This window comes from Neolamprologus multifasciatus, chromosome 20 (assembly GCF_963576455.1).
Source record: "Neolamprologus multifasciatus chromosome 20, fNeoMul1.2, whole genome shotgun sequence".
NCBI classification, from domain to species: Eukaryota; Metazoa; Chordata; class Actinopteri; order Cichliformes; family Cichlidae; genus Neolamprologus; species Neolamprologus multifasciatus.
Window position 1 is genome coordinate 13,080,706 of NC_140458.1, and position 27,864 is coordinate 13,108,569.

The 27,864-nt window shown below is 40.5% G+C and overlaps 1 protein-coding gene across 1 annotated transcript in view; it reads right to left on the minus strand.

Moving 5' to 3' along the window:
- plxnd1 (plexin D1) overlaps nt 1–27,864 on the minus strand; it is a 71,972-nt gene that overhangs the window by 33,385 nt on the left and 10,723 nt on the right. The window contains exons 5-13 of the mRNA XM_085146534.1: nt 21,863–21,992; nt 18,398–18,575; nt 18,021–18,129; nt 8,930–9,029; nt 7,491–7,589; nt 5,848–5,937; nt 5,429–5,537; nt 4,154–4,311; nt 527–672 (exon numbers count right to left, since the gene is read on the minus strand). Coding sequence (XP_085002660.1) covers nt 527–672; nt 4,154–4,311; nt 5,429–5,537; nt 5,848–5,937; nt 7,491–7,589; nt 8,930–9,029; nt 18,021–18,129; nt 18,398–18,575; nt 21,863–21,992 — 1,119 coding nt within the window. The remainder of the gene's footprint in view (nt 1–526; nt 673–4,153; nt 4,312–5,428; nt 5,538–5,847; nt 5,938–7,490; nt 7,590–8,929; nt 9,030–18,020; nt 18,130–18,397; nt 18,576–21,862; nt 21,993–27,864) is intronic.

Genomic DNA, 27,864 nt, shown 5'->3' on the forward strand with positions numbered 1-27,864 from the left:
TTCCCAGCTGAAGACATTCCAGTGTAATAGAGGTAGCTTCCACCATCCAATAAAAGTAGACAGGCGTGACTGGATGATCTGATTTGAGGGTGTTTTAGCACACACAGTGTTCATGTCTGAGATGTACATGTCAGGAGTCTTTCAGTAACAATGAGAAATCTTTCCATCACTTGATCTCCGTGTGTGTCTATTTCAGCCTGCCATCCACCTGAACGCTCACCTGCCTGAAATCCTATTAGGTTACCATGACAACACCATGACGACAGGTAATTGTCAGCTATCATCTCACAAGTCCTGACAGCAACAATGGTGCATATTTCATCAGGGTTAAAAAATATATATAGTTGGTGTACAGGGCAAGAAGTTCAGTTTTGTTATTTCAACATAGCAGATAATGTGAAAAGTAGTTAAATATATAAAAGATATAAACGAGACAAACTGATACGATTAAGCAAATTTGCAGGGAGAGGCTGACATACACTGCAAACGTATGGATCATAATTCAGTTATATGTTGTAAAACTTACTCTGTGGAGACAGTGTAGAACTGAGGCAGCAGAGTACAGTTCACATCTCCTATAGAGACTCTCACTGCTTTAGCCCTCCTGCCCAGGTTCCTGCCCTGAACTGTCAGCAGGGTGCCTCCTTCCACTGGACCACTTAGAGGGGAAATCTGTCAGAGACAAAGTGAAAAAAGAAAATATGAGAGGGGAGAAAAAAAGGCAGTGAAATTGGACAATAAATTAGAGCTCATAAGTAGATTACTGCCCTAAAAACACTCCACTAACGATGGGCGATAATGAATATGACAAAGAATTAGGAGAATAGAGGTGCCGTCTCTGATGCTGACATGGAGTGTGGCACACACACAGAGATAAGGGCCCATGTAAGTGTTCTTCTGCTGAAGACTGAGATCTAATTGAATAGACACACACTTTAGGTATACACACACACAAAGCAGACTCTTAACTGCGGTAGTCTGAGACTCTTCAGCCTCTAATCCTCTACAGCACATGCAAATAAAGAGCAGACTAAGAGCCCCCTTCACATCCCACAAGAGACAGAGAGAGTGAGAAAGTGAGGGCTGAAGAGCTGAGGTGTAGAGCACAGCAGAAAGGTGGATGAGTGGGGAGGCAATTTAGGGGACTGATTGTCGAGAGGAAAGTGAATGCTGATGGTGAGAGAGCAAAGCCTCAACAGGGGAATTAATGCGCAGCACTATTCCCTTTCATCTGTTTTCCTGTGTCTGCTCTGTCAAATTCCTTAGTCACATTTCTGCTGTTGTTCAGAGGCATACTCTCACGCATCATTTCAGCCCTCGCTTTTGGTCTCTTAACTTTCCATTCTGGAGCCACAGAAAGAAAAGAAGAGGACTGTCACCTCTCCAGTCGCCATGAAAACTCAACTTTCTCAGATAACATCTCCAACGCCCAGACAGAAGCAATCTAGCATCATCTTGCCACTGTAGCATAGCTATCCCAGCTGCGCGCATGCTTTTCTGGATGTCCCTCTGGCTGAGCCGAGGTCACGGTGACCCCTCTGTGTTATTAGCCTGGCTCCGGCTCTATCTGAAACTGAGCTGAAAAATGAAAACAGCACTTCTGTTTGGTCTAGGTGAGAGGACAAGGCTCGGCCCTGCATTCAAATAATTCGAAACCCACAAGACTGACAGCACAGATAAATAAACCATATATTTCCTAGCTAAAACGGGAGGCGGTTGAGAAAAGAGTGAATGTGGTACTTTTATTATGGTGTGAAAACAAACTGTTGGAATCCAGCCCATTACTTACCGTATTTCTGTGAGATTTACACTGCAGGAAATGGTGCAAATGTTTTTGCGGTTATATTAAGGTTTCAGACATTAAGTGTGGCCACCCCGTGTCTACTTACACCGAGTATATATAATTCCTCTAACAAAAACATCACATTCTTTCACGCACATGTAATCCACAAACAGCATATAAATGTTTGTCCGTGCAGTTGTGCACACACACACTGTAGTATGTCAGACAAACACAGAAAAGCAGCCGGCAATATGCAGTTATTTATTATCACTATGCGTCGTATAGCGCGTAGTGCGTCCCTGCGGTGCCATTGAGACCTGACAGCAACATCAGCTTGCATGCTGTTCATTTACACCTCTTACAAGTCTGTGAGTCCTGATTTACAGCGCAAACTCTGCCAGGCCTCCTGGGAGATCACAGGGTGTGAATGTGCCTCAGCAAAAATCTCCAGAAGGAAAGCTGGAGCTTTTAAACAAAATTACTCCACATTCTCGTATTCAAATGAAACATGCTCCAAATGTACATGCATGTATATAAACCTGCACCAAACAAACCAGCTACCTAATGAAATCCACATGTTTTCCTTTTCATTTTTTTGGGGGGGTGGGGGGATTGTTTTGAGGTCAGCGCTTTCATCTTCCTTTCCTCACTCGACTTCCTCTGCATCAGACTAATCAAGGAGGACGTGAGGACAAAAACAGGAAAAAGCTTCTCACTATACTGTACCCTTCTCCACCCTGTCTTTGTCCAACTAGCTCTCCGTCCTCTCTCCCAAACCATTTAGGTCTCACCCAAGTCCTTCTGTTCCTTTTCTTTTCATGTTGTGAGTGAACTATGTTTCGCAGTTCCTGTTTTCGTTGCCAAAGTACCTCTAATCAATGGATTTTTTTTTTTAATTCCTTGAACTAGTCTAGGTATGACATGAAAATAAAGAGGCCCTGGAGATAATAATAAATGTCTCCATTGTCTTACGTCAATGAATTGAACAGAGCATTTTTCTCAATTAGGTGCTAAGTGGCAAAGTTTAGGGAATAATGAAATCCTCCTCTGTATTATTGATATTTTGGTGTGAGTACCTTGTGACAGAGATTGTACGTGACAAAGCCAGAGCGATGAAAAACATGTTTCATTATCTTAGCAGCACTGTCGCAAGGACTACATAACAAAGAGCTGCTGCAGTCTGAGTGTGTTTGAATGTTTGGGGAGAGTGGTGCTTTTTTTCTATAAGCTGGAGGACTTGGGCTCTAACCCCTGTGGATTCTCTGGGAAAACACGGCTGCCAAAGCATTGCATCACTCACCCCACCGAACCACAACCCCAGTATCCTCTCTGCAGCCTGCTCTCCTGAGAGAGCCAGTAGGAGTGTGCGTGTGTGTGTGTGTGTGTGAGAGAGAGAGAGAGACAGGGAGTATTGCAACAATAGTCTACCCACACATACTGAACCTCAGCCCAGCTAACTTCAGTCATGTAAGAAGTCTACATAAGTTAGACTCTCACAGAGCATCCTGTTAGTCACAGTATGCTGACAGCTACAAAGAATGAAGGATAATCGTGAATGCTTCAATATGGCCTATTTGTGTGACAGATTGTGGGCTTACGTGTGTATATGTGAGAGAGTGTGTGTCTGCGCGCCTGCTTTGTTCTGCTTGCCGACCAGGTTTTATCTACAGGAAGTTCAGGCCGACTGAGTCTCATGTGAGCCATGCTTCCCATGACCGCCTACCAAAGCTGTGCTGATATAACGCTTGGTAGCGGCAGAAAAGGCTCGGAAGATGACTCTAAATAGGCTCCCATTACAGTTGGAAAAACAAATGAATACGATCATGCAAATGAGCTCCGCAAACCCTGGCAGTAATCATGATGACGTGACTGCAGTCAGATCCCGTGTAAGATAAATACTCCTTAATTCCTTTTAGCAGTGCGGTTTTTCTCTTGTTGTGGTTGCAAAATCTCAAGTCCCTCATGGTTCTGATTTGTTTTCCTTTTAGCCTTTGTGGTTTTATACATAAAGGGTCCTACACACACAGCTTTCATGCCCCAGTCCACATGGTTTGCTTATGTAGAGCTGTTACATGGTGCAGAAGGTGTTCCCATGGCCTCCTGAGTCATTGCAGGTCGACTCATTTGGGTCTCCTGGGGTCTGTGGCTTTGTGACTGTTAGTGTTATCACTGAATGAGCTGCTTTAATAAGGTTCAAACAATACCTTAGCATCTGATCATGGACTGACAGACAATCTGGGTTGCCAGACCATGTGAGTGACCTCATGATTTACCATTACATGGCCTAAATACCATAGGTGTGAGGGATGCAGGAGGGTGAATGCAAGCATATGTGTCCCAAAGTCATGCACGTTTAACCCCTGAACTTACCTCATGGATCTCAGGATTAGGACACTGATCCCTGATTGGCTGACATTCATCCCTTGGCTTGCAGATGCTGTCACACCAGCCACAGAGGTGTCCCTGATCCTCCCGACCCCAGCACTGGGAACAGTCCGAGCTACCCACACCACAGTTGTACACTTCCACTAGATGAATATGGCAGATAAGGGAGAGACATAGAGGCAATTACTACTGTGAGAAAACATTACTGAACTCTGATTGCCTTGACTGGTCAACTTAATGTACACTCTTCAAGGTATTTTCTTTTAGAGCTTTTATGAAGCTAAGGGCTGCGTGCCCTAAATAAATAGCATAAGGAGTTAGAGGATGATATATTCACAGCTATAAAAATAAACCAGTAAAAAAGGAGAAAGAACTAGAGGAGTGGAGGAGAACAAAGCCAGGGAAAACAGATGATTACGTTCATGTTCCAGTGTGCCTCCCAGTGAGAACTCCCATTTGTATCACCGCATGTGCATCTGTGCAGCTGACTGTGTGCATATTGCAATGCGTGCACGCCTGTATGTGTGTGATAAAGTGTGTGTCATTTTAAAATTTGATGACACTGCATGTTCAGAAAGCGACCGTCTTGCCTGTTAACAGCACAGAGTGTCTGGCAATGGCCCAGGGCTGTTGTTCACATGGTAGACACATGGATTGCAAACAGCACATCTGGGACTGGGATAGGCAAAAACTGGCTTGTAGCTGCACTATAGACAACACTGCCAAGTTCAACAACACACGTCAGTTTTCATCATCTCACTGTTGTCATGGAGCTCAAACTATATTTGCTACAATACATGCGGACATTGCTTGAGAGAGGCATTGATAACACCTTAAAATTGCAGCTCGCTATGTTCTCCAATCATTATGTGTAATTAGACGGTAGCAGGATATAGCATCATGGTAAATTACTGGTTGTTGGCAAATTATGTGTTGTAATACACAAACTGCTATTACTGCAAGTGAAAGGTAGTCGCACACTGTTTGTCCCTGTAAGGGAATCTTTATTTTTCTACAGATTTAATAAAACCCATCAATCTCATGAGAACACATGTGGGCATGGGTGAAATGCATTCTGGGAGCAACAGTGGAGGCTATGTCACATCTTTTTTCTTGTTGTGGCGGAGATGTAATTACACTGCAAATACATGAGAGGTGAGCAAACAAATGTAATGGAGCAGAGAGCTGTGTTTTCATCTACTCCTTTCTTTTTATTTTTTTTCCTGCATGTCTACATAATTATGGGTTTTTATATCTTACCTTTCATAGGCTGGGGGCTGTCAATGAATACATCCTCTCGGTGTCTGATAAAGGCTCCTCGCCTCCTCAGGTTAAGGTGGTAAATCTGACTCCTCTGATTAGTGGAAAGCTAAATAGACAGGGCGGAAGACGGCATCAGCAAAAACAGGTATGTCCTCAATGTTCTCGTGTCTTTATTGTATGTAATTTTGCTTCCACTTAGTGATGCTCTAGATAATCATGGGTTTCTAGCCAAGTCTTAAACAAGGGTTTAAAATAATTACATCAAAAACAAGTTACAAATAAGCGTTAAACCTAACAATAATGAACCCACTGAACGAGTAAATGCACAGTAGATGCGCCGGAGCTTAAAGCATGTTTATTCAGACTTGGCAAACTCACTCACTAGTCATTTCTGGTAGGTCATCGTCTGTACTTACCGTCACTCCACTACACTTGACAGTCGTGCTGTTCAGCCATGTGGCCTCATATCGCTGCTCTGTTCCAAAGTCACACTCCAGCTTCTCATTCTGTTACGCAAAAACACTTACTTAAAAAAAAAAAAAGTAAAGCATTTCAAAAACAGCAGAAAAAAAAACTAATAACATGCTGTTCTCACTGTCTCAATCACTGTCTGGTAACAATTGACAACTCGTAGAACCAGGAAACTGAAATAACCCACAATAATTGTCCCTGCCAGGAAAAATGTGATCTATTCAAATTTCATATTCATAAACATCTGGACTCCCACATCTCAGCAAGTCATCTGGGAGTCAGAGTAATGAATATGAATTCATCCTTCACAAAATGAAAGCCCCGAGTTTTACTGAGCCAAGATGTGTGACGTTAAGATCATAAAGAAGCTCAGATAGGTAAGAGCAGTAAAGGATAAGTGCCTAAAGTGGGAGAAGTAATTTGTCTGTGAATCCAGCCACCTTAAATTGGTCTACTTTACTCAGTCTCTCCAGGCCTCTGCTATTTCGCTGTACTTTTTGACACCGGAGAAGCTCTTTTTTTGTGTGTGGGGTGGGAGGGCGCTTGCAATGAAATGCTACTGAAAGGCTTCCTGGAATTATGTTCGATCTGAACTAATATAACAGCAAACAAACTTGTAACCTCTTGCTTGTTCATTAATGCTTCAGAGAGGCTGTGTGAGACCGTGTTTAAACTTCCTTTAGGTTTGTCTTTACGGAGAAGTGTGGGAACCAAACTGAAATTCTAAACAAAACCCAGAAGGATCCGAGCGATGGTGATGCTTTGGGGAGAATGAATTTGACTGGCAGAACATTTCCTGCTCTGCTGACTTGTCGACAATCTGAAGGCATTAGTCAAACAATGTCAGTTTGGATAAACTTTCATAATAAACAGCGTGAATGGCCAATCACATTCATGGTGACCTAAGGAAGAGTGTGTGTGCGTGTGTGCGTGTGTGCGTATGTGTGTGTGTGTGTGTGTGTGGGGGGGGGGGGTATGTGACTCAATGTCTGTCACCATAGCAACACACCAGGAGACGGCTTGAGAGGCCAGCCTGGGTTAGGCGTGTGACTGACCACGCCTGGCAACCAGTCAGCACTGGAATTTTTAGCAGATACCAGTTGTGTCCTTATCAGCGATGCAGGATCGGCATCTGGCTGGCTCGATGTGGATTAGGAATGAGAATAAGAGTTTGAACAACTGATCTGGAAGGACTAGCTGAATTTATAATGAGCTCAAGCAAAATAAAGCCGCTGCCTTCTGTGTGTGCGTGCTGCCTCAGACCGACTGCACATTGTACGCTGTGCTGACAAAGACACAACTCAGCGAGTCACCAGAGGCACGGTGGGCCCAGACAGCTGAGCAGCGAGCAACTAAGCATAAAGACAACCGCTCATTCTTCATTTTTTAATCTCCGTCTTACAACAAGCAGATCACTCCAGTTTTGCTCACTCGTTGACCCAAATCACAACACACAAATATCCATCTGTGTTTAACTCAGCTTGAAGCAAACACACCATATGCTTGTGTTTTATTCCAATCATTTTCACAACACGCAATTTGGACAAAGCCCAAGTCCAGCTCTATAGCTGGAGGCTGTGTGTCATACCTCCTGGATGTTGCTGAGGGATAACGTGAAGTCTTGGACCATTCCTGATGGCGATGGAGGAACCTCAGAGGAAACCAGGCTGGGGCAGGAAGCGGCATTCTGTGGTGAAGAGGGAGGAAGTGACATATAGGAGTTAAAGAAAACAATAGCTCCAATGCACACATCCGTGCCTCAAAATACCTGTCCTGTTTATCTGTATGAGAAGGAAATGAGAGGGTGAAACCTTCCTCTAAAGGAAACAACAACAGCTTCAAATAGAGAGATGATGAGGGATTAGAAAAGCAGGCCCACCGGACAGTGCGATGAGCTCAGCAGAATGGGAAAACCCCACCTCATCATGTCAGTCTGACCTACATCAAAAAAACCTTTTTACAGGTTTAAAAAGAGCCTCGAATTTTAATTATAAAAACTGGCTTAAAAACTAAGAGTTTCTTGTGCTTGGCTTGTTTATTTATCAGTTTCTTGCGATCTGAAACAGCACACCCGACTGGGATTTATTGCATTTGTACAAAAAAAAATATGCTGTGATGTCTTTATTACATCAGTTGTCTGCTTCTGTTGGTGGATCTTGTGAAATAAAGGCGAGTGTTAAACATTCATGATCATACAAAACTTAAATACTGCTGACCAGCAGCTGACCACAGGACTGAGTCACATCCTTTCATATTTAACTAGAACCAGTTGTGTGTGCCCCGAGGGCCAAAGTGGGCCAAGCAGGCCATGGGATCTGGCTACACAATAAATTTACACAGGGGACAGAAATAATACAGTGGCCTTGATTATGTCAGGATTATGTCCAAAAGGACAGTGGTTGGGGAGCTTTAATTGGCTTCAGCAATGCTACACTTGAAGCTTTAGATAAATTTCACACTTTTACAGCCATTTCATTCTCTTGTGCCAAACATGTTACACAATTTGATGATTTGTTTGCTTTAACAAAATACTTTACACCCTACGGGAGTTGACATTGGCAAACATACAGTTTCATTTGTACTGTACAGGCAAGCTGCAAAATGAAGGGCTATAGAAACCTACGGTGGAAAATGCAGGTGTTAATTTAACTCGTCGCTGGTATCAAGCAAACAGTCAAATTACTTCCAGCCCAAATCAAAGCACAGCGACTCCATTTATCCTCTCAGACAAACATTTCAAAAACAGAAACTTAAGATGCCTGGTCTGAGTTTCTAAAACCAAACCCTTCTGAGACTTTATAGCTGGTTTCCACATTCGTACGTAGTGTAATTGTGACACTCGTAACATCACACTGAATTACCACATCATTACTCTTGCCTAACCCGTCTGGACTCAGACCATTACAGAACACTTAGTGTTTTTGGACAGTGGAGTCTGGATTACTACCGAGGCTCTGATTACTAGAAAACTTAATATCATGAGCTCCTCGAGGCATCTGATTGGTGGATTAAAGGCATATTACTCACCTCAAGCAGGTTTTGATTTGCGTCATCTTTACTGGAGACGCAGAGGTGGTTGTTTTGGTCCCAGTAACACTTCCACCTTGTGCTCAGGCAGCTCATACATCTGTGACACACATACACAAAAAGAGTTGAGAAACGAGGGGAAAATATTGCCAAATCAAGCCTGTTTTCGCCTCCGTACAATTACTCCCTGTGATCTACTCCCATTCAGCGAAGAGTGTTTTTCAAAAGTTTGGTTTGTGATTCATTTGGAGAGCAGCGCAGAGAGACAGACCTGATTACAGGCATCAAAGTTTAGCTTTAATAAAAGGAAGTAATGATTAGTCACATTCAAATGCATTCATTCCACAGTTACAACACAGCCAGCAGAGAGGTCACACAGGGCCAAATCTGCTGGGATGAAACAAAGCGCTTCTCAATAAACACTCAGACTGGTAAATGATGATGCGTGTGTGAGCATGCTGTTGCTTGTATTTATATCTTTGTGAGATCAAGTCTGAGTGTTACACTGCCTACGTGAAGATATTTTGGCAACTAAAACCATCAGCAGCTTGTAGAGTCTATACAATTCATACCCGCTGATCTGAGACAAGCCCACATGCACAGGTTAAACATGCACAGCACTTGCAAACTGTTGGGTGGGCGTGACTCGTCTGACAGCTGAAGATGTCTGTCTAGGTGAAATAAGATTTGGCTGGCCAGAGCTTATAGAGAGGTTTTATCTGCTGGACCTTGGTTGAATTTGAAATGATCAGTCTGAATTCTGGTGAAAAGAACAAAGTCAACAATAAATGTATCATACTAGCACATGCTGCCAGTGTTTGCAAAGCCTGTCTTATTTTTTAAAATTGTCAAGCAACTATTAAAACACATTGCATTACTGTGATGAAAATGGGGAAAGTAGTTTATGCATATATATGCTTCCTCCGGCTGTATACTTAGAATACAGCAGCACAAGAAATGGATTCAAATTTAGAGAAGAAGAAAAAAATGAAAGGGCTTTATATTTGTGAACAGTTTTTCACTAAAATCAGCTTAGGGATAGCACACACACACACACACACACACACACACACACACACACACACACACACACGTGAAAGTGTAAGGAGAATAAAAACACACAGCACAGTCACTCTTGTACTTATTTGCACTCTCTGAGTTTGTTGTACAGTAGAAGTATCTCAAATATCTGAAATTCTTTATATATTCTGTTTTTTACACATGTATTTATTTATTACTTTTTAAATTCAAATTCAAATTCAAATTTTTTATTTGTCACATACACAGTCATACACAGTACGATATGCAGTGAAATGCTTAGACAACTGCTCTTGACCTAAAGAAAAAAAAAGAAAAGGCTATGAATAAGATAGGAAATAAATATGAAAATTAAAAAGGGTAAATTTAACCAGGAAGGAATAAAATAAAATATAAAAATTAAGTTAAGAATGAGATAACTGTACAACACAAATTAGAATGAAGGGTAAATTTAACTGGGAAAGAATAAGATAAAATATATAAATTAAAGTTGAAAATAAAATAACTGTACAACAAAATACACAGTATAGAAATATATAAGAATGTATGAAGAAATATAAATATAAATATATATATACACACAATAACAGCAGCTGTACAAGAATTAACTGGAAATGAGGAATATAATGTCCAGTGTTGTGCAATCCACATTATTTAGTGTCTTGTGCAGTGCAAATATGCTTAAAGTGGTATTTGCACTGCACAAGACACTAAATAGGACTCTAGTACCTTGCATGTATGTATTTTCTTGATCTTCTGGCCTTACGTCTACTTTTGTGGTGTATTTGTGTGTATTTGCTGCTGCAACATGGCAGTTTCGTTTTAGGGATTAACAAAGTAAACTATTTACAGTCACTGTATAAATAAAATCCCCTCTTCCAATTCTAAGCTTTTTAACATATCAAAGCATAATAAAAATATTCTTTAGCAGGTTTCAAATTTGGTTGTTTACAATCTGAGATGAACCACAGCACACGACATATTTAACTGGGTCATACATAGTTAAGACAAATGCAGAAGTAGTGTGCGAGAAACAAACATTACACTCACTGCTAAATGGACTCGATTAACTGATCACCAGCAAGTGTGAACACTTCTTATAAAAGCAGACGCTTTGGTAGTGTTTTTGCTGGTCTGGTTCATTCTGGTGTGTGTTAACATAATGCCAAGGAGGAAACATGAGCAATGATCTTAAAGAAGTGACTGTTGCTGCCCATCAATCTGGGATGTGTTATAAGGTAATATCCAAACAATTTCAAGCTCATTATTGTGCAGTGAGAAAATTATTCACAAATGGAAAACATTCAAGGCAATTGCAAGTCTTCCCAGGAATGGACATCCCAGCAAATTGGACTGACATGGACCAACAGATTCTACAGGCCTCAGTTAGGATGTTAAATGTTAAAGTTAATTATGGCACAATTAGAAAATGGCTGAATAAGTGTGGCTTGTTTGGAAGAGTAAAAGCCTCTTCTACTCTACGAAGAACAAGGGAGCGCAACGTAGGTTTGTAAACTCACATCTGAGCAAACCGCAAGACTCCTGGAACAATGTCCTGAGCAGAGAGGAGATGTTTAACCATGATGCACAGCACCACATTTAGTGAAAACCAAACACAGCATATCAGAACAAACACTTTATACAAGCTGTCAAGTATGGTGGTGAAGGGTAGATGATTTGAGCATGTAGTCCTCTTTATACCAAAGTATTCTAGAGTCAAATGTGAGACCATCTGTACACCAGATAAAGCTTAACAATAGGACAATTGTCCGAAGCACAGCAGAATAGCTGGATCAGAAAAGAATCATGTTGTTGCAATCGCTCAGTCAAAGCCCAGACCTCAACTACAATGAAATGCTGAGGCAGCAACTTAAGAGAGTTGTGCATAAATGGTAACACCTTTATGAAGTGAAACTTCATTGTAAAGAGCCTAAATTCCTCCACAACAGTGTGAGAGACTAATAAAGTTGTACAGAAAGCAACTACTAAAAGTTGTAAAGTTTAGAGGTAAATTCATGTGTCACCTGATATACAAAGATCTGTTTAAGAGGCTTAAAGGTTATGTACACATTTTCATTTATATTTGATAGCTACATGTTTTGATATTTACATGTTTACATATTTGAATGTTTACACCTGTACTTTCAAAGCTGTAATAATTATGTGTTGAATTTGCCTAGTTGGTTTTCTTGCATTTACCCGAGTCTAGGATTTCCTGGCTTCTGATTGGTTAGTGAGGTCACACTGGGGCTGAATTCAGAACCACATAACAAACCCTCACGTTACAAAGTTTTTGGTTCTACAAGCTGTTAAATCATGGGGTGTGTTTAATTCCCCACACACTGCTTCTGCACAGGGTGCACTTTTTTGTACAATAACAGATCAGAACAGGGGCATAGAAGATCTGCTTTGATAATATAAGTATATCTTACATATATGCTATATTTCAAAATAGAAATTTCTCTTAGAAATTTCTCTTTATATGCAAAAATACACATGAGAATTTTGCTTCCACAGCCTTTCTTGGTCCAGTGTAAGAATGAACGGTGATATTTGGATATGAGGCAGTTTTAGTTTTGAGACCATTTAACATGTAGTCGAGATGATACAGGGTAGTGTTTGTGGATATGTGGATATTAGGTCCTTGCTTTCTGTGTACAGAGTAGAAATATGTCTTTTTAGATGAAGTGCCTAAACTGGAACATCTCCACTGTACATTATGAGCATGAGTGTGTGTGAGTCACTGCGCTGCCTCTGGGAAGAGACAGATGTCCCACACTAGGAATGATAGTGCCTCCAGTGATAACAGCACTCTAAGGGAGTTTCAAGATTGGGGGGAGTGAAGTGGGTGCAAGAGGATGTAGATATGTAATTGAAACGTGTGTGTTCTGATTAAAAGCAGACGGACCCCTCAAGGCTCTTATCAGCTGCACAGTTTCTGTTTTCCCTGACTCCCTTTCTGTCCTACTAAAACACCTATAAACCACCACACACACACACACACACACTAAGACTGACACACAAGGATTGTTCACATACACACACTCTCTCTCTGTTTCATCTAACACTGACAGTAAATACCCTGTGAAACTGCCCTCCCCAACTCATAATGACCACACACACAAATAAAGAGTGAGGCTTGCACTCTCAGGGCCTCAGTGGACACAGCGGTTAAACACACATCCTCAATCACATCTCTGTCAAAGAGAAATATGTTTGAAAGAAAAGATCAGTTTCAGGGGGGACGATAGAGAAAGAGGGGGGGAGCAAATGGCAAGAGAGACAGAGAGAGAAAAAAAGAGAAGCAGGAAAGAGACATGCTCCAAACTTGAGACACAAAAAACAATTACAGCGGCGAGAGAGTGTGTGTTTGAGAGTGAGAGCGTGGCTGAGAGACATAATGAGAACAAGAGGGCAGGATAGGTGTTTGTCCTACTGGGCTGTGTGGCGAGACTGGAATGCCTGGTCTGGTTGTCATTAACACTTTGCCCGGTGACCATTTTGAAAGTGTCGAGAAAAAACTGTCTAAAAACATTCGGGCGCTGACACGCACACAAATGCAAAAGCAAACTAAGTCAACTCGTCAATCTCATAATACAGGCCTCTTAAAGCTGAAGTCAAAATAATAATATAAAACATAAAATGCTTTCTATATTTACCTTACTAATATACTAGTGGTTTTCTGTTTAAGAAATAAATAGCTAATGTTTTCTTTTTTTTTTGTTAAGTTTACCCTGAAGAAGTTTAATCTGATTCATTAGATCATGTTTATGTTTTATGGTCACCAGTTATTCTAATATTCTAAATTTAGGTGACTAGCATGGGTCAAGCTCTAGCTCTGCTACATTACCCTGAATGCAACTTAATAATACATTTATTTAGACACTGTCACGTAAAGTGGTTTTGGCATGGTTGCAACACATGCTTTCTGCTGAAGATTTAAGGGGAAGTACTGTATAACATCACCAGGCGTGTTTTCGCCTACTTTTTAAACCACAGATGGTATTGCACAAGTGATTTTATACTTTCAGTAATACTCTTTATTGCAAGCGTTGGCTAAATATTTCTTGTCACATATATGCTAAGCCTGACTTTCTAGCATGTGTTTTAGATCCAGGCTTTACACACTGGAGCTCAAAACTGGCAGTCTTTCAAGGACAGCTGTCACTGCGGTACGCTCACGACCTCAAATGAGATTGTTTTACTATGATTTTTTTTGCATCTTTCTGAGAAGAGATTATATTAAGGAGCAAGAGTGCCGAAGAGTTGGGACAGACTAGGGAGAAAGAAATGGGAATGCAAATCATGCAAGGTACCGGGCTTAAATTACACCCACTAACTAATGGATTTCTTGTACGGCCCCTACAGTCTCAGCCTTGTACAGAGTAATACAAATGCATCAATAGTATTCAACCACCTACCACTTATCATGAATATAAAAAGAAAGCCTAGCATTTGTTTTGTGGTTACGCTATCCATGGTTAAATCTGTTTTTTGAGGTGTTTTTTACTATTTAATATATTTTGATTATTGACTGAAGATGATGTAAAATGTTTGGCAGATGTGCCTCTGTTTCCTTCGCTTTTATTCTGATTTTTTTTTCCTGCTCCCAGCTAAACAGTGTTATGTTTTGAACAAAGACAATTAAAGCTTATAATAATTCACTGAACCACTAATTCACTGAACTTGCTAAACCTGAAACAAAAACTCAATTAATTAGATTGAAATGTTCATCAAGAGAAAATTATTGGGCGGCTATTTTGGTAAATGATTAATCCCTTAAATTACTGTCCTGTCGAAATAATCTAACATCAACAGGTCGGCATTTGGGTTGTGCATGTTTCCCTTTTGCTTTAAGAGTTGATTGGTTTTTATTGACACTTCTGTGAAGCACCATGTGACTGTTCTTTGTCTCAAAAAGTGCAACACAAATAAAGTTTACTTACTTACGCTTCTGCGCTTCATAAACCAAATCAGTAATTGATTATTCAAGAAAACAATTAGCAGATTAGCAGATAATTAGCTCTTTGCAGCACTAAGAATCAGTTTATTTTTGATCACATCAGTCTGGCTTTACCACAAAGAGCCAGAATGCCACAGGGGACATTGTCTCACTTTGTTTTGCATAGTGTATTAATAATGAATTGGAATAAAATACCCTCCACTGACACCTTGCAGAAATGTAATTTTACTTCCACACCAGAGTAGCATGAGACAGCATAGGACAGATTTTCTAATATGAGAATAAGTTTTGCAGCAAATCACTTTTAACGGTGCTTGCGTGACACTGATGGTTTACACAGACGTTCAGATGTCAGTATCTAATAACATAAGAAAAACCTGAGTGATGGCTTTTTTCATAAAGCGTAAAACAAAGACTCTCTACTATCCAGTTTCCCTGAGAATGAGCTCTTTAGGGATTATTAACAAAACAGCATGCAGTGATTAAAATCAGATAGAGTATAGCAGATCCGCACATTACAGCAGAATGCTCATCCTGTGAGAATGGCACTTTGCTCATTATCACCTTCAACAAACCACCATCTAATTTCACACTCCTGGACCTCACCGAGCACCGAGGCCGCGCGCACATATTGGGAGCAGTCTTGCACACACGTACCTGCAACTGCAGTGTTCACACCTCGAAACTGCTTTCAAAAAGTGAACAAAAGGGACAAATCAAACGCCTTCTCAATCTCCAGGAATCAGACAAACACACACACACACAGATGCCCCTCTAAACCTGAGATCTGCCCATCAGATAGAGCCGATCCTCTGACATGGTCCAACATGCAGGAGGAAGCCAGCTGGATTGCTTCCAGATATGAGTAAACCCTCTCAGTAACCGGGCCATACAAGTCACAGTCTTTCATATAAACAAACACTGACATGATCTGCCAAACACACATATGTAATTTCCTTTGGATTAATGTTTACAGCATATTAATCCCGCATTTGATCCTGTACTGGGATACCTGGAGCAAGCGAAACACACAATAAGCCTTTGAAGACACGTCGAGAGTATTGAGGCCTAAATAGAGAATAGGGGAAAAACATGAGAGGGAGTGGCTGGGGATGGAAGGTGGCAATCATCTGCTGTTGTGAGATCACTATAATTGTATTTCACTGGGATTTATTTAACATTAAAGGTTTGTTTTGAGGAAATGTATTGCATATTGAAGCAGCCGATCCACTATTTAAGTAAAAGCATCAATATAAAGTAATAATACTCTGTTACTCAAAGGATCTCATTTATTGCAATAATTGTGCAAATTAAAGAAATATTATGAGCAAAATTAAGTCAAAGACCTCATAATGGGGAAATGTGTCCCCGGTGAGTGGCACATTATTAAGCTGCTTCATTATTAGACCATTACTGATGCATCAGAGCCTAATAGCATTTTATTATTCTACCTTCCAGGTGAACTTAGCTTCAGCTGTTTACACGGTTCAGCAGTCTTGTCTGAGAACTCGTGAAAGCTAAGTAACACGTAATTTGGTATCAAAGAAGAAGAGAACTATTCACGTGTTTGAATAGTGTTCTATTCAAACACTATGAATAGTATTCAGTGTTTTTTGTAAAACACTGAATAATTTAAATGATCAAACAGTTATCTAAAAAAAAAACATTAACTCTTTGGTGGAACTGCTAACAACTTACAGATATCTGAGCTACTGGACACAGAACCTGTGCATTGTTCATTTTTCGAGACTGCGAGGTGCTGTGCAAAATGAGCTACCCTTCATTTTTTTCACATTTTGCTTCCAGGGAGGCAATTTAGTGACCAGGTAATTGCATCTTTAAGCACTTTGTTACTAACAGCCTGTTGCAAAACACAATTTGCTCCCATTTTTTTTTTTAGTTTCATCTGTGAAAAATGCCAAAGATAACACAATTTGACAGGCATAAAATAGTATTTTTGTACCGTCAGAGCTATTACCCAAAACCTTGGCATATCTACCTCAAACTCAACAAAAAGCAATATGAAGCCCTGTGGGATCATCTTGACAGAGAACGAAACAAAAGACAGCCAATGCTGAAAGAAAATCTTTGAATAACCTGCGAGAAGCCTGGAGAACTACTTGAAGAAATTATAAGAAGGCTTGCCTAAGAGAGTCATGTGGTCATACCCACTACTGACTTTCAAGAATTATTAACAATCTATTTTTTCTTATAAACTGTATTTCCATGTATGCTTGCACATGTTTCAATAACCCTGTTTTCCACTTCCCTTAAAAGAAATTAGGGTTAGTTTAAAAACTTTGCACAGTTCAAAAGTTAATAAAAATGATTTATCATTGTCACATGATAGTTCATGGTTTCAAGATTGCAAATTACTCCACAACATCCTGCAAGCCCAAATTTTATTTTGGATGGATTTTTAATTTCTCCAAGGTATGGCAGACCTAATAAGTTGAACCTGAAAAAACAAGCATAATCTTTGATTGGAAGTAATTAAAAAAAAGTAGTATGAAGTAGTATTAAGTATTAGATGTAGAAAAACCCAAATGAAATGTCACCATATGAGGATGAGGAGGCTCGGGAGGTTAAAGGAACTGTTTAGCTGCCTGATCAAACATGACTGGTCAATACTTGGACAGCAAACAGAACCAAAAGCCTGAGGCCCCAATAATCATGTCCTCCAAATGCAGATGGTCAATATTCATATCCAGATACTTATTTAAACAGATAAGGGTATGTGAAATGGCAAAAGTGATCACAAGTAAGCAGCGCTTTCTCATAAGGACATGGAGACACTGATTTGCTCCTTAACAATGCACTAACATAGCATATGCTTAATTTACATGAAAACCCTAATCATGCTAGTATTTTATGTCTAAATCTGGTGAAAGTTGAAATTCAAAGGGTTGCATAAAGAATGTAGTGGAGGAATAAATATAAAGTAGTATAAACTATACTTCCTGAAAATTGTACAGTACTTGAGAAAATGTAAATTTCACCACTGCATCAATGCAAATGTGACTGCATGTAAACGCATCACTAACTGGTTAAATCAAGATAAACCAAAGTGATATTAAAAGTGTGACTCACGGTGTCTTCGGATGTATTTTTCCAGTCCTCTCGCAGTCATAGATGATGAAGCTCCCAGATACCACAGATGTGCCATTTACTTTTATCGCCACAGAAACCGTCAGGTGATCTGAAGAAACAAAAGAATGTACACAACAGCGTATGTGACAACCGCTGGAGATGATATCGCCCTCATAACACAAACTAGACAACAGCACATCCTGACGTTACACTGACTTTGCCGCTTTTTGAAGAGATGAAAGGGGAAATTGGATTTGTTCGTATAAAAAAACGAATCAAATACCATAACTGTCCTTAACTCTCCATAAATGTGTGGAAAAACATGGCTGGCAGCTTAGCAAAAAAAAAGCCAAATGGTTGCCTGTTTGCAGTCCCACCTTTGCCGGGGAGGATTGGTTGATAGCTTTTTCGAGGGAGGAGAGGGCAGGTTTGGATCTGAGAGGGACCGGAGTCCAGGTGCACCGTGGCGACTGTAGAAACCCCCGGCTCGTATTCACACTCCACCCGGGAGCCAATCAGATCAGGAACGCTGCCGTTTATCAAGATGCCAACATCCTGCGGCAAAAACACATATAGCAATATAAATAGCTGCTCGTCTTCATCAAAATTAATTAGAAACCTGAACGCACAAACATCGACTCCAATACTCCTTAACAGAGAGCGAATGGTGTTGGCATTACTTCAACTTTGTTCAAGAGTTTAAGTAGAAAAATAAAGAAACTAATGTGCAATGAAGAAACAGATGGCACAGTGCTACATTCACATCTAAATCTGGGTATGTGATGAAGTATGACAGACGTATAATGAGAAACATAACACCTCACTGACATGACTGAATTTCAGCTAAATGATTTCAATGTGAGAAAACTAAGGGTGGGATGGTGGTAGAAGGCAAGGATTGTCAAGTAGAGAGGAAGGAGCAAGGTGACATATTCTGCAGCCCAGCAGGTAGGAACTGAAGCAGCCGACGGCATGTGCTTACTTGTCTTAAAAATCTTCTCCATTGTTTAGTGGAATTGATCATTTCCTGCCTAAGGCCCTGACTTCCTGCCTGCTGCTTCCTGCTTTTGGGGAGACAACCTTGAGTGGAGTTTCCTGTTGATGAAGGATGCCTTTGGCAGCGGCAGCTGGAGGACCAGCCACACTGACCCTCATTACAAGCAAATATTCACAATTAATGAACCAATTAATGACCTGTCGTCTCCGAGTCAAGTCCAATTATGATCTGTAATTAAAGGTCAACTATATCTGAGGTGTCAAATTTCCCTGAGCTAATTATCACATTGTTATCTTTTGTTACACGATATAATGACTGTTAAGAATTACTGAATACAACAGTTTTGAAGCTATACCCCATAAGTAGGTGATGCAGTCACTCTTTTAACCAGGATATATTATCCTGCCAAGTCTGATTAAGGTAGTGGTCCATGAAATACCACTTACAAACACCTGCAAAGCTACGGGTGAAGATTTTAATGGGTAAGCTCGTTATTAATGCACAAAGGGTACTAATGAAGCCTGACTAGCTCTCAGATATACTTGAAAGTTGAGTTAAATGCGTGTTTTCCATTAGTACAACAGACACTGGTAAAGGTAAAGGTGATTGGAAACATGCCCAAATACAATGTACAAATACTATAGAGTAAGCTGACATTGGAAATTCACCGCAAATTACTTTTTAAATAACTGATAAAACATATTTTTCTGTCTGCAAAGCAGCAAAACACTATTTACTATTAATCTGCATTTCATTTTACCAATTTTAGTTACAGCTAAATATAAAAATAAATAATAGATGTGGTGCTGGTGCATTTTGGACCATCGCTAATGAAATCTGACAAATATTATGGCTGCCTGAGAAGATCAGCAAAGAAATCAGTGCTTCAGTTTTTTGAGCGTGAAACTCTAGTTCTTTATTAGTGTGTTGCTTAGCACAAATGACCAGGTATCTGTGTCTTTGTGTTGCTCCTATACAGTCTTTTAAATAAAGCTTGTCTCCTATGCTAACAAGTGTCACTGAACTGGACCTCTTTGCTGTTTTGATGTTGATACCTTTTTTGGAGCATTTATCATGGATTTACTAGAAAAAATACGTTGCTTCTAGGTTATGATCAATTCAAGAAGTTTTTCTCCTAATTTTGTTAAATAAAATACCATTTAGCACGAATTACCTCTGTTATAAACAAATGAAAACACAAATAATTTAGAAATCTGTGAAAAAAAAAGTTGTTAAAACTAAAAATAATATTGTTATTTATTAGCCAAAAAAGAAAATGATATAATCTGTCATACTCAGATTTGAGCCAGTACACTGAACTTGTATGAGAAATCATAAATTAATCAGCGTAGCGTTCAACCACTAAAGCTAATTTTTCCAATTAGTAAAGGCAGAAAGTTCCCACAGTTTGGCTTGTTAATCAAAAAATAATCATCTGCTTAAAAAAAAAAGTAATTCATGGGTAATAACAATAATTATATTTTAGAATTAAAATTATCATTTCAATTAAAGAGCTTGCATGTACTGGTGTATTAACCACTACAGAAACATAGAAAATGATTTGGGTAATTACCAGTACTGGTAATTTAGTGTAGTTTTGGCATGAACCTTAAATTGGGTGGTGGACTAATATACAACTGCTAGCACCTATACAGTCTTTGAATGCTGCTAAAAGCCTTTAGCTGATCGGGAGGAGACACAAATCCAGCCTCAGGGGGTCACGAGCTAGTGTAGTCTTCATGCGGGTCCCTAGTCCAGACAAATGGGAGGGTTACATGAGGGAGGGCATCCGGCATAAAAACTGTGCTAAATCAAATATGCGTGTCCATCTGCTGTGACGACCACTTGGGAAATAAAGGAATAGCTGAAAGTACCAGACTAGCCTCAGCCTATAACTCTGTACTCCAGCCTCTTATCCATATTAAAACCAATGGAGGATGTCATTTCAACATTGTTGAGACACCTGGCAAAGTTTTTGTTTCAATTTCTTTGCTGGGTCAGTAGAAAACATTAAGGAGAAATTTGCACCGATAACTTCCTGCAACCATGAGCACGAATAAATATAGATGCACTTTAGATTTTTGACATTTGACTTGTTGAATTTTTCAAAAACCCAGTAAAACAGTGGACTGAGGTTACAGTAACATTTCTGTATCATAGTCCATCAGATCAACTCATGTATTCAGTCCAAGACATTTTCTAGTTTATATCTTTCTAGCTTATATAGGAGGTTTCCAGAATTTAGACAGATTTTTTATTTTTCAGGCTCTGTACTTCAAAACATTCAGTTTGATTCAAACAGTGATCAGATATTGCCAAGTCTCAGCTTTGATTTTAGTCCGTGCTGAAAGAACTACGAGGGCTTTTCAAACACAGTAGTCATATATCAAAGGTTCAAAAGCAGTCGCACAATCGACTACCAAATATTTCTGTGTGTCAGCTGTGTGTTGTTCCATTCAACATAAAAGAGCTTCCATATGGCTCAGAGTTGAGGGTGTAGCTATAAACAGTGAACATTGACAGCAACATTTTTTAAAAGCTGGAAAAAAAGCAGATGAATGCTAGCGTTACATAAACGTATGCATTCGCTTTAAGCAGAAAGTTGTGATGGTGGAAGAAGCTGCAGTAGCACACGCCACTGGCACTTTATTTTATTAGCTGAGTAATAATAATAGTCTGTGCTGTAATGGTGAGAGGTGTCAGATTATAAATGTGGTCATGAGACATCAGCTTTAAATAAACTGTCCCCATTGCAGCCATAACTTTGTGAAGATCAACAGCAGTGCTTGTCTGACTTGTGAAAAGCATGTGATGGTAACAATAACATACAACGAGTTCACAGCACCTTGATGTCTGCCGAGATGCTAATCTCTGCGGGTGTCAGGGTCATGGAAGGACACTGTTGGGGGCCTTCACCCATGCTGATCCAAGAACGGGCCAGCAGCCCCTGAGCGCACTCCTTCTGGATGGTACATCTGGACAGAAAGAAACAAAATGAATATCATATCTGCTACATCATGTGTGTTACATTTTCATGTTGAATCTGTTGAGATTAGATTACAGGAAGAAGAGCTTCAGCATGTTCTGTATGGCCTAAACTTCAAGGCCATGCACATGTTGCTTTGCTCGTCCAGTATCAGATTATGATAAAATAACTGCTTATCATTCCTGCAGCCGGTAATCTAGACCACTAGACAGCCATATGGGTTTGTGAATCCAGAACTTCAAGGTCGTATGTGTCAAACTCAGCGCCTACAAGTCTAATCTGGTCCTTTTAAAAAAAAGAAAAATAATTTCTGCACATCACTAGGTTCTCAAAAAATGTTGCCCTGAACAGTAGGTGTCATGGTACTGTGCTTTTTGTTGTAGTTTCAGTTCAGTGGCTCTTCTATGTATCTTTGTCTTCCTACTTCTGATGGTTGTTTCTCCTTTTGTCCTGTCTGCACCTGTATCTGGTTTCCCTTCTTTGTGACTACCCACCACGCCCTCGGGAGTTTCACCTGCATCCAGTCAGCTGTGCGTGCAAATAGTCATGTCTCTCCCTTTTTATTTGTCCCACTGTTGCTCCCCAAAGTCTTTGTGTTCTACTAGATTCATGATTTTTTTTGGTCAGTGCCCTGCAGAAGTCAACTCACTTCTGTGAGTTGTTTTCATCTTTCAATAAAGCTTGTCTTTTGTAGGTTCAGACTGCCTCTGGTCTATATTTGGGTCCTACCTACAGAGAAACTTCGAGGGTAAAGAGAAGCCTGGCTATGAGGCGTGTGCGTCATCATTTTGATTCGGGTCTGTGAAATTGGTTCTTGTGAATAGGTTATATGGTAGCCTTGTAGAACTGCACAAGGAACAGAATAGTTTTGCTTGACTAAATGGTGTGAAGGTCAAACAACATTTAAGGTGACTGGCTGAGGGCTTTTCAAATTTTAGGTGTGAGGGCTATATGAGACATGCATTTTTGATTAAAAACTGCATATAAATAAACCATGTATGACTGTTAAAGTGATTCCCATTACCGATTGTGAACCTTGATGAAACCATGTTTGACACCCCTGTTCAAGGTCAACTTTATATTCTTTGTGAGGTGAGTTTGTGTTTTCATTTCATTCCTGGAGTTGACGAATTCTCTCCACTGGGTTTCATGGTCTGCTTGCTGCAGATTTATGAGGTGCTCTGGTCTCCTAATGTCACATTCAGACTTTGGCTGTCAGTTTGGCTGGCTCGACACAAGAGACTACTTGACCTTAGGTCATATGCATTGCTATGGTAACCCATCCCACAGGCACAGTTACAGATAGCAGAATGACAAAACTACCAGTCTGATTCTTTGTCTGTTTGGACCAACAGTGCGTCTAGGAATATGAACGCTGGACACATGGTAAGCAGTTCCATACATACAGTCGTGTGTATGTGCGCAATCTGCGAGTATAATGAATGCCTGGGACATAAGAATTGTAAAAGGGCACTCAACAAGCAAGGTGGCGTCACACCCTGACTTCTGCTTCACTAATGAACTTCACCACTGGCACAGAGCTCAGTTTATCTGCAGTGCAGACTGAAAGGACAAAGTGACCTCAGAGTAAGGAGAAAAAGAAGAGGCCCCATCTAGCAATGACCTAACACGGTACATAATGAGTTTGGCACGTCCCACTTCCCTTCTATACTTTCACAGTTGTTTTAAAATAAAGTGTGTCTTTTTGTGCCTGCGCGGCTGTAAGCGTGAATGTTTGTGTCCGAGAAAGTCAGTGTCCACACTGTCAGTCCCAGCAGCACAGAGGGACTCAGAGGGGCCTGAGGTCAGCTGCTCAACTAAAAATAGAAATAAAGGGCTTTACAAGCCAGAGGTTGTGATCTGTTTTTTAACTTCCTTTAAGGAAAAGAAACACTTCTCTGTTTTTCAGTTCATGAATTTGGTCTAGTATCAAATATTCTAACAATTATGTCCTCAGATAAGGACTCTTAATAACACACATTCATAACACACATATAAAAGATCGTTTTTTAATAATTGTATTAACATCAATGACTTGCCAAATATAAGCAAGTCACTGTGGAAATGTTAGCATGATAGCATTTTACTCAATAGTCGATACTCTCTGCAGTCAAAACTCCAAAGGTACTGAGGTTTGATGCTCCCATCATGTCTTTGAAATTATTATTACAAACCTATAGTTGCCAGTAATCATTCATATATGTTGAGATTATGAAATAAAACCACTTCCATTTGGGTCATTATCAAGTGCAAACCTCCAGGGCTGAAAAATTTGTACCTCTTGTGCATTTCCATCAGTAGCCACTTGAGTCTGGCTCTCGAAGCGAATCAATCCCCAGAGATTTCCATTTTAAAATGCCTGACTTCAGCAATTAAAATAAAATGCCAATTATAGTAACTTTATGAAACCAATGTTTGTATTTTGTTTGATTGCTTGGGTTTTGTAGAATTCATTTCGACTGAGACGGCTATTTTTAGCACTTTATTTGTATGCTGCTTCAAACTGATTAGCAGATGTGGTCATGATAAGATAAAACTCCATCCTGACCAACAACAGGTCACATATTACACCATCATGTCTTTATTTATTGAATAAAAATTCAAACAAAATGCAGAAACGATGTGTGAAAAGTACACCATCACTGCTTCCACAGGAATTCAGACAGTAGGGAGCAGTTGCTGCTAATCAAATACACTCGATTTAACCGATCATCAGCAAGTGTGAGCACCTCTATGAAAGCAAATGTTTTGGCAATTTACTGGTGTGAAGCACTCAGTTGCCAATGCCAAGGAGGAAAACAATGTCCTTAAATTAGCAACTGCTGTTGCTTATCAGTCTGGGAAGGGTTAGATCACTGTTTGGCCATATTAGCGGACGGTGCCACATATGGAGAAAACCAAACACAGGATATCAGCAAAAACACCTCATACCAGCTGTCAAGCATGGTGGTGGAGGGGTGATGATTTATTTTGCAGCTACACAACCTGGGCACCTTGCAGTCATTAAGTCAACTATGAACTCCTCTGTATACCAACATATTATAGAGTCAAAAGTGAGGCCACATGTTTGACAGCTAAAAGTTGGCCCAAATTAGGTCACGCAACAGCACAATGATCCCGAGCACAGCAGCAAATCTACAACAGAACAGCTGACAAAGCAAAGAACCAAGGTGTTGCAATGGTGTTGCAAATCCAGACCTTATAAAAGCTGTGCACTGATGAACCTCAATGAACTGAAGCAACGATGTAAAGACAAGAAGGCCCAAATTGCTCCACAACAATGTGAGAGAGTGATTAAGTCACACCAAAAAGAATTAATTCCAGTATATTTAAGTACATTTCATTTTTCACACACTGCTTCTGCATTTCTTTTAGTTTTTGTTAAATAAAAAGTGACACTGTGTGACATATCCTGTGTTGCTCATTTGAGATTATATTTACCTGATTATGAGACCTATAAGACCGCATCTGTGCATTGTAGCAATCTTTTATGGATTCATTTTTCTAAACAAACTTGTACATCTTAGCTGATAAGTTAGTTCTTCATCCTCTTCTCTGTCTAAGATCACATCTGGCATCTTCCTTGTTTATTTTATCCAGTAAACTCAAGATTGTATCTTTAAGTACTGAATAGCTCATAAATACCAGTTGGTATGAAATGAAGCACGCATCCAGGAAACGTACAGACTCGCAGTCTCAAGTGATCATCAGCAAAGCAGCATGTGAGCTGAAACAATTGGCTTATAAAATGCACCAAGTTGCTCAGGTCGTATCTTTTTATTCTTTCTTAAAATGGATGCAAACAGTACAAAACCTGCTAATTCAAACACCTACCTGATCAAGAGCAGCAGTGAGAAGAAATTAATTCAAAGTACTTTTCTTTTCTCTAACAGTCTGGAAGACCAAATAAACATACAACAGGTACACACATACGCACTCATCCTCAGCCCCACTGCAGCCCGCTGACTTTAAAAGCTTTTCAAACAGCTCCTTAAAATAAACAGAGCCAACATATGCAGCTAAAATATGACCTGAGAAAACTCATCACCTCCTAAGTGTCTGAACGTCAGTGAGACTGTTAAACAGCAGGAGAACATATGAGCTTCTAAACGCACAAACAGACACAAACACATACAGGCAGACACACAAATGTCGCTGTGAGATAAGCACATGCAGATAAGCATGATAATTTGTGAACAGCAAAGACTGCGTGTGATGCATAATTTGATTCAAATAAAGATATTTAAGTGCTTTCTTGTGACATGTGGCAGATTAGACCAGCACCAGCATGAAAAGAGTGATCAAGGACCGAGCTTTATCTCTGGTGGAGGAACTAGCTCTCTTCTTCAGACAACAATGGAGCATCCAACAAGCGAACAGATATGTTTTCATGCTCACACTACACGCGGACGTGCAGAAAGACGTCAGAGCCATGCGTAAAATCGAGCAGGCACCCACAGAGACAGTGGTGGCTTCACAGATTGTGAGATCTTGACTCCCCCCACCGTCCTCAGTGCCACCGTCCTCAGTGTCTGTAGTTGAATGAGACAGTGAGGTGATAGAGGAAACCATCCACCCCCACACATCAACCCCCTGATCCCCTGGGCTCTGGGGCCACAGCGCCAACCCAGCGGCCAGTACGACTGGCCAAACAGTGCATCAAAAACACGCACACACTCATGACATCAGCCCCCTGGTCTCCGTTAGCCAGACAGCGTCACACACTCACGCTGACACTTACACACAGGCTTACACACTTTGACATTTCCTTGTCAAAAGAACCAGTGTGCGCTCTCCCTCCCACCACCATCATCACAATCAACGCTCCTTTGTAGAGGGATAGAGAAGAGGACAAGGGCACTGGGAGAGGAGAAGACAAGGACTAGAGGGAGGTTTAGAGAGGGATGGCTAAATTCTCAAAAGCTACTGGAAAATACGAGGGCAGGAAAAGGGGAAAAAAATAAACAAGCAGAAGACAGCGAGAATCACAAGGGTAAAAAAATGCAGTGAAGCGAGAGAGGGACTGGGATAAAGAGACGATAGATAGATAAATAAGGAGAGGAGGGGAGATGACAGGGAGACAGTCTGACCACATACACATAAACACATAACACTCATCAGTTCCACTCTTCCAGCTCTGAATGGCCCCTGGCAATGCAAGAGCCTCCAGAGCCGCGCCACAGCTCATCACAAAATTCGCTATCTCGTCTGATCTGCTTTAATCACCAAGCAACTCGCACGCAGACAAACAACTGGCAAACAAACACAGCTCGACACAACACATATTCTCCCCAGAAGCCAGTGAATGCACGGCCAGAGAGCCAGTCCTGACAGAGCCACATTAATCACAGTGTACTCTCACTCGCTCACAGTTACACTTCAGCCAAGTCACTCCTCGCTGGGCGCTCCCAGCCTGTCACTCCCTCCCCAAACAACGAAAGAACCAGGGGAGCGCTCCAAACAATGATGTTACTCTCGAGTCTGCGGCCTAATGAAAAGCAAATCAATTCTGCTCAATCCAACAACACTCTTCCAACCCCAAAACACACTCGGTTTCTGCCACTGCTCATTCAGCTGGGCGACGTTTTGAAACTGAAAAACGAGAATGATGAAAATAAGCAAACAAGCCTCCGTGGGTTTGATTCATGCAAATGCTTCAAGTAATAAAACGACCAGCGATCGTTATTGCTCTGTGCCATCAGTCTATTCTGGAATCGATGCGCCTTTCATATAAACAGCTGACCTCTTTTTCAAAGCAGAGATTTTTGCTTTACGTCAAAAAGCATGCGGCATGTGTGCGCGCGAAACCGAGCATCTGATAATTTGATTGAATTATGCTTAACTGGCACCAAAGGAGAGGC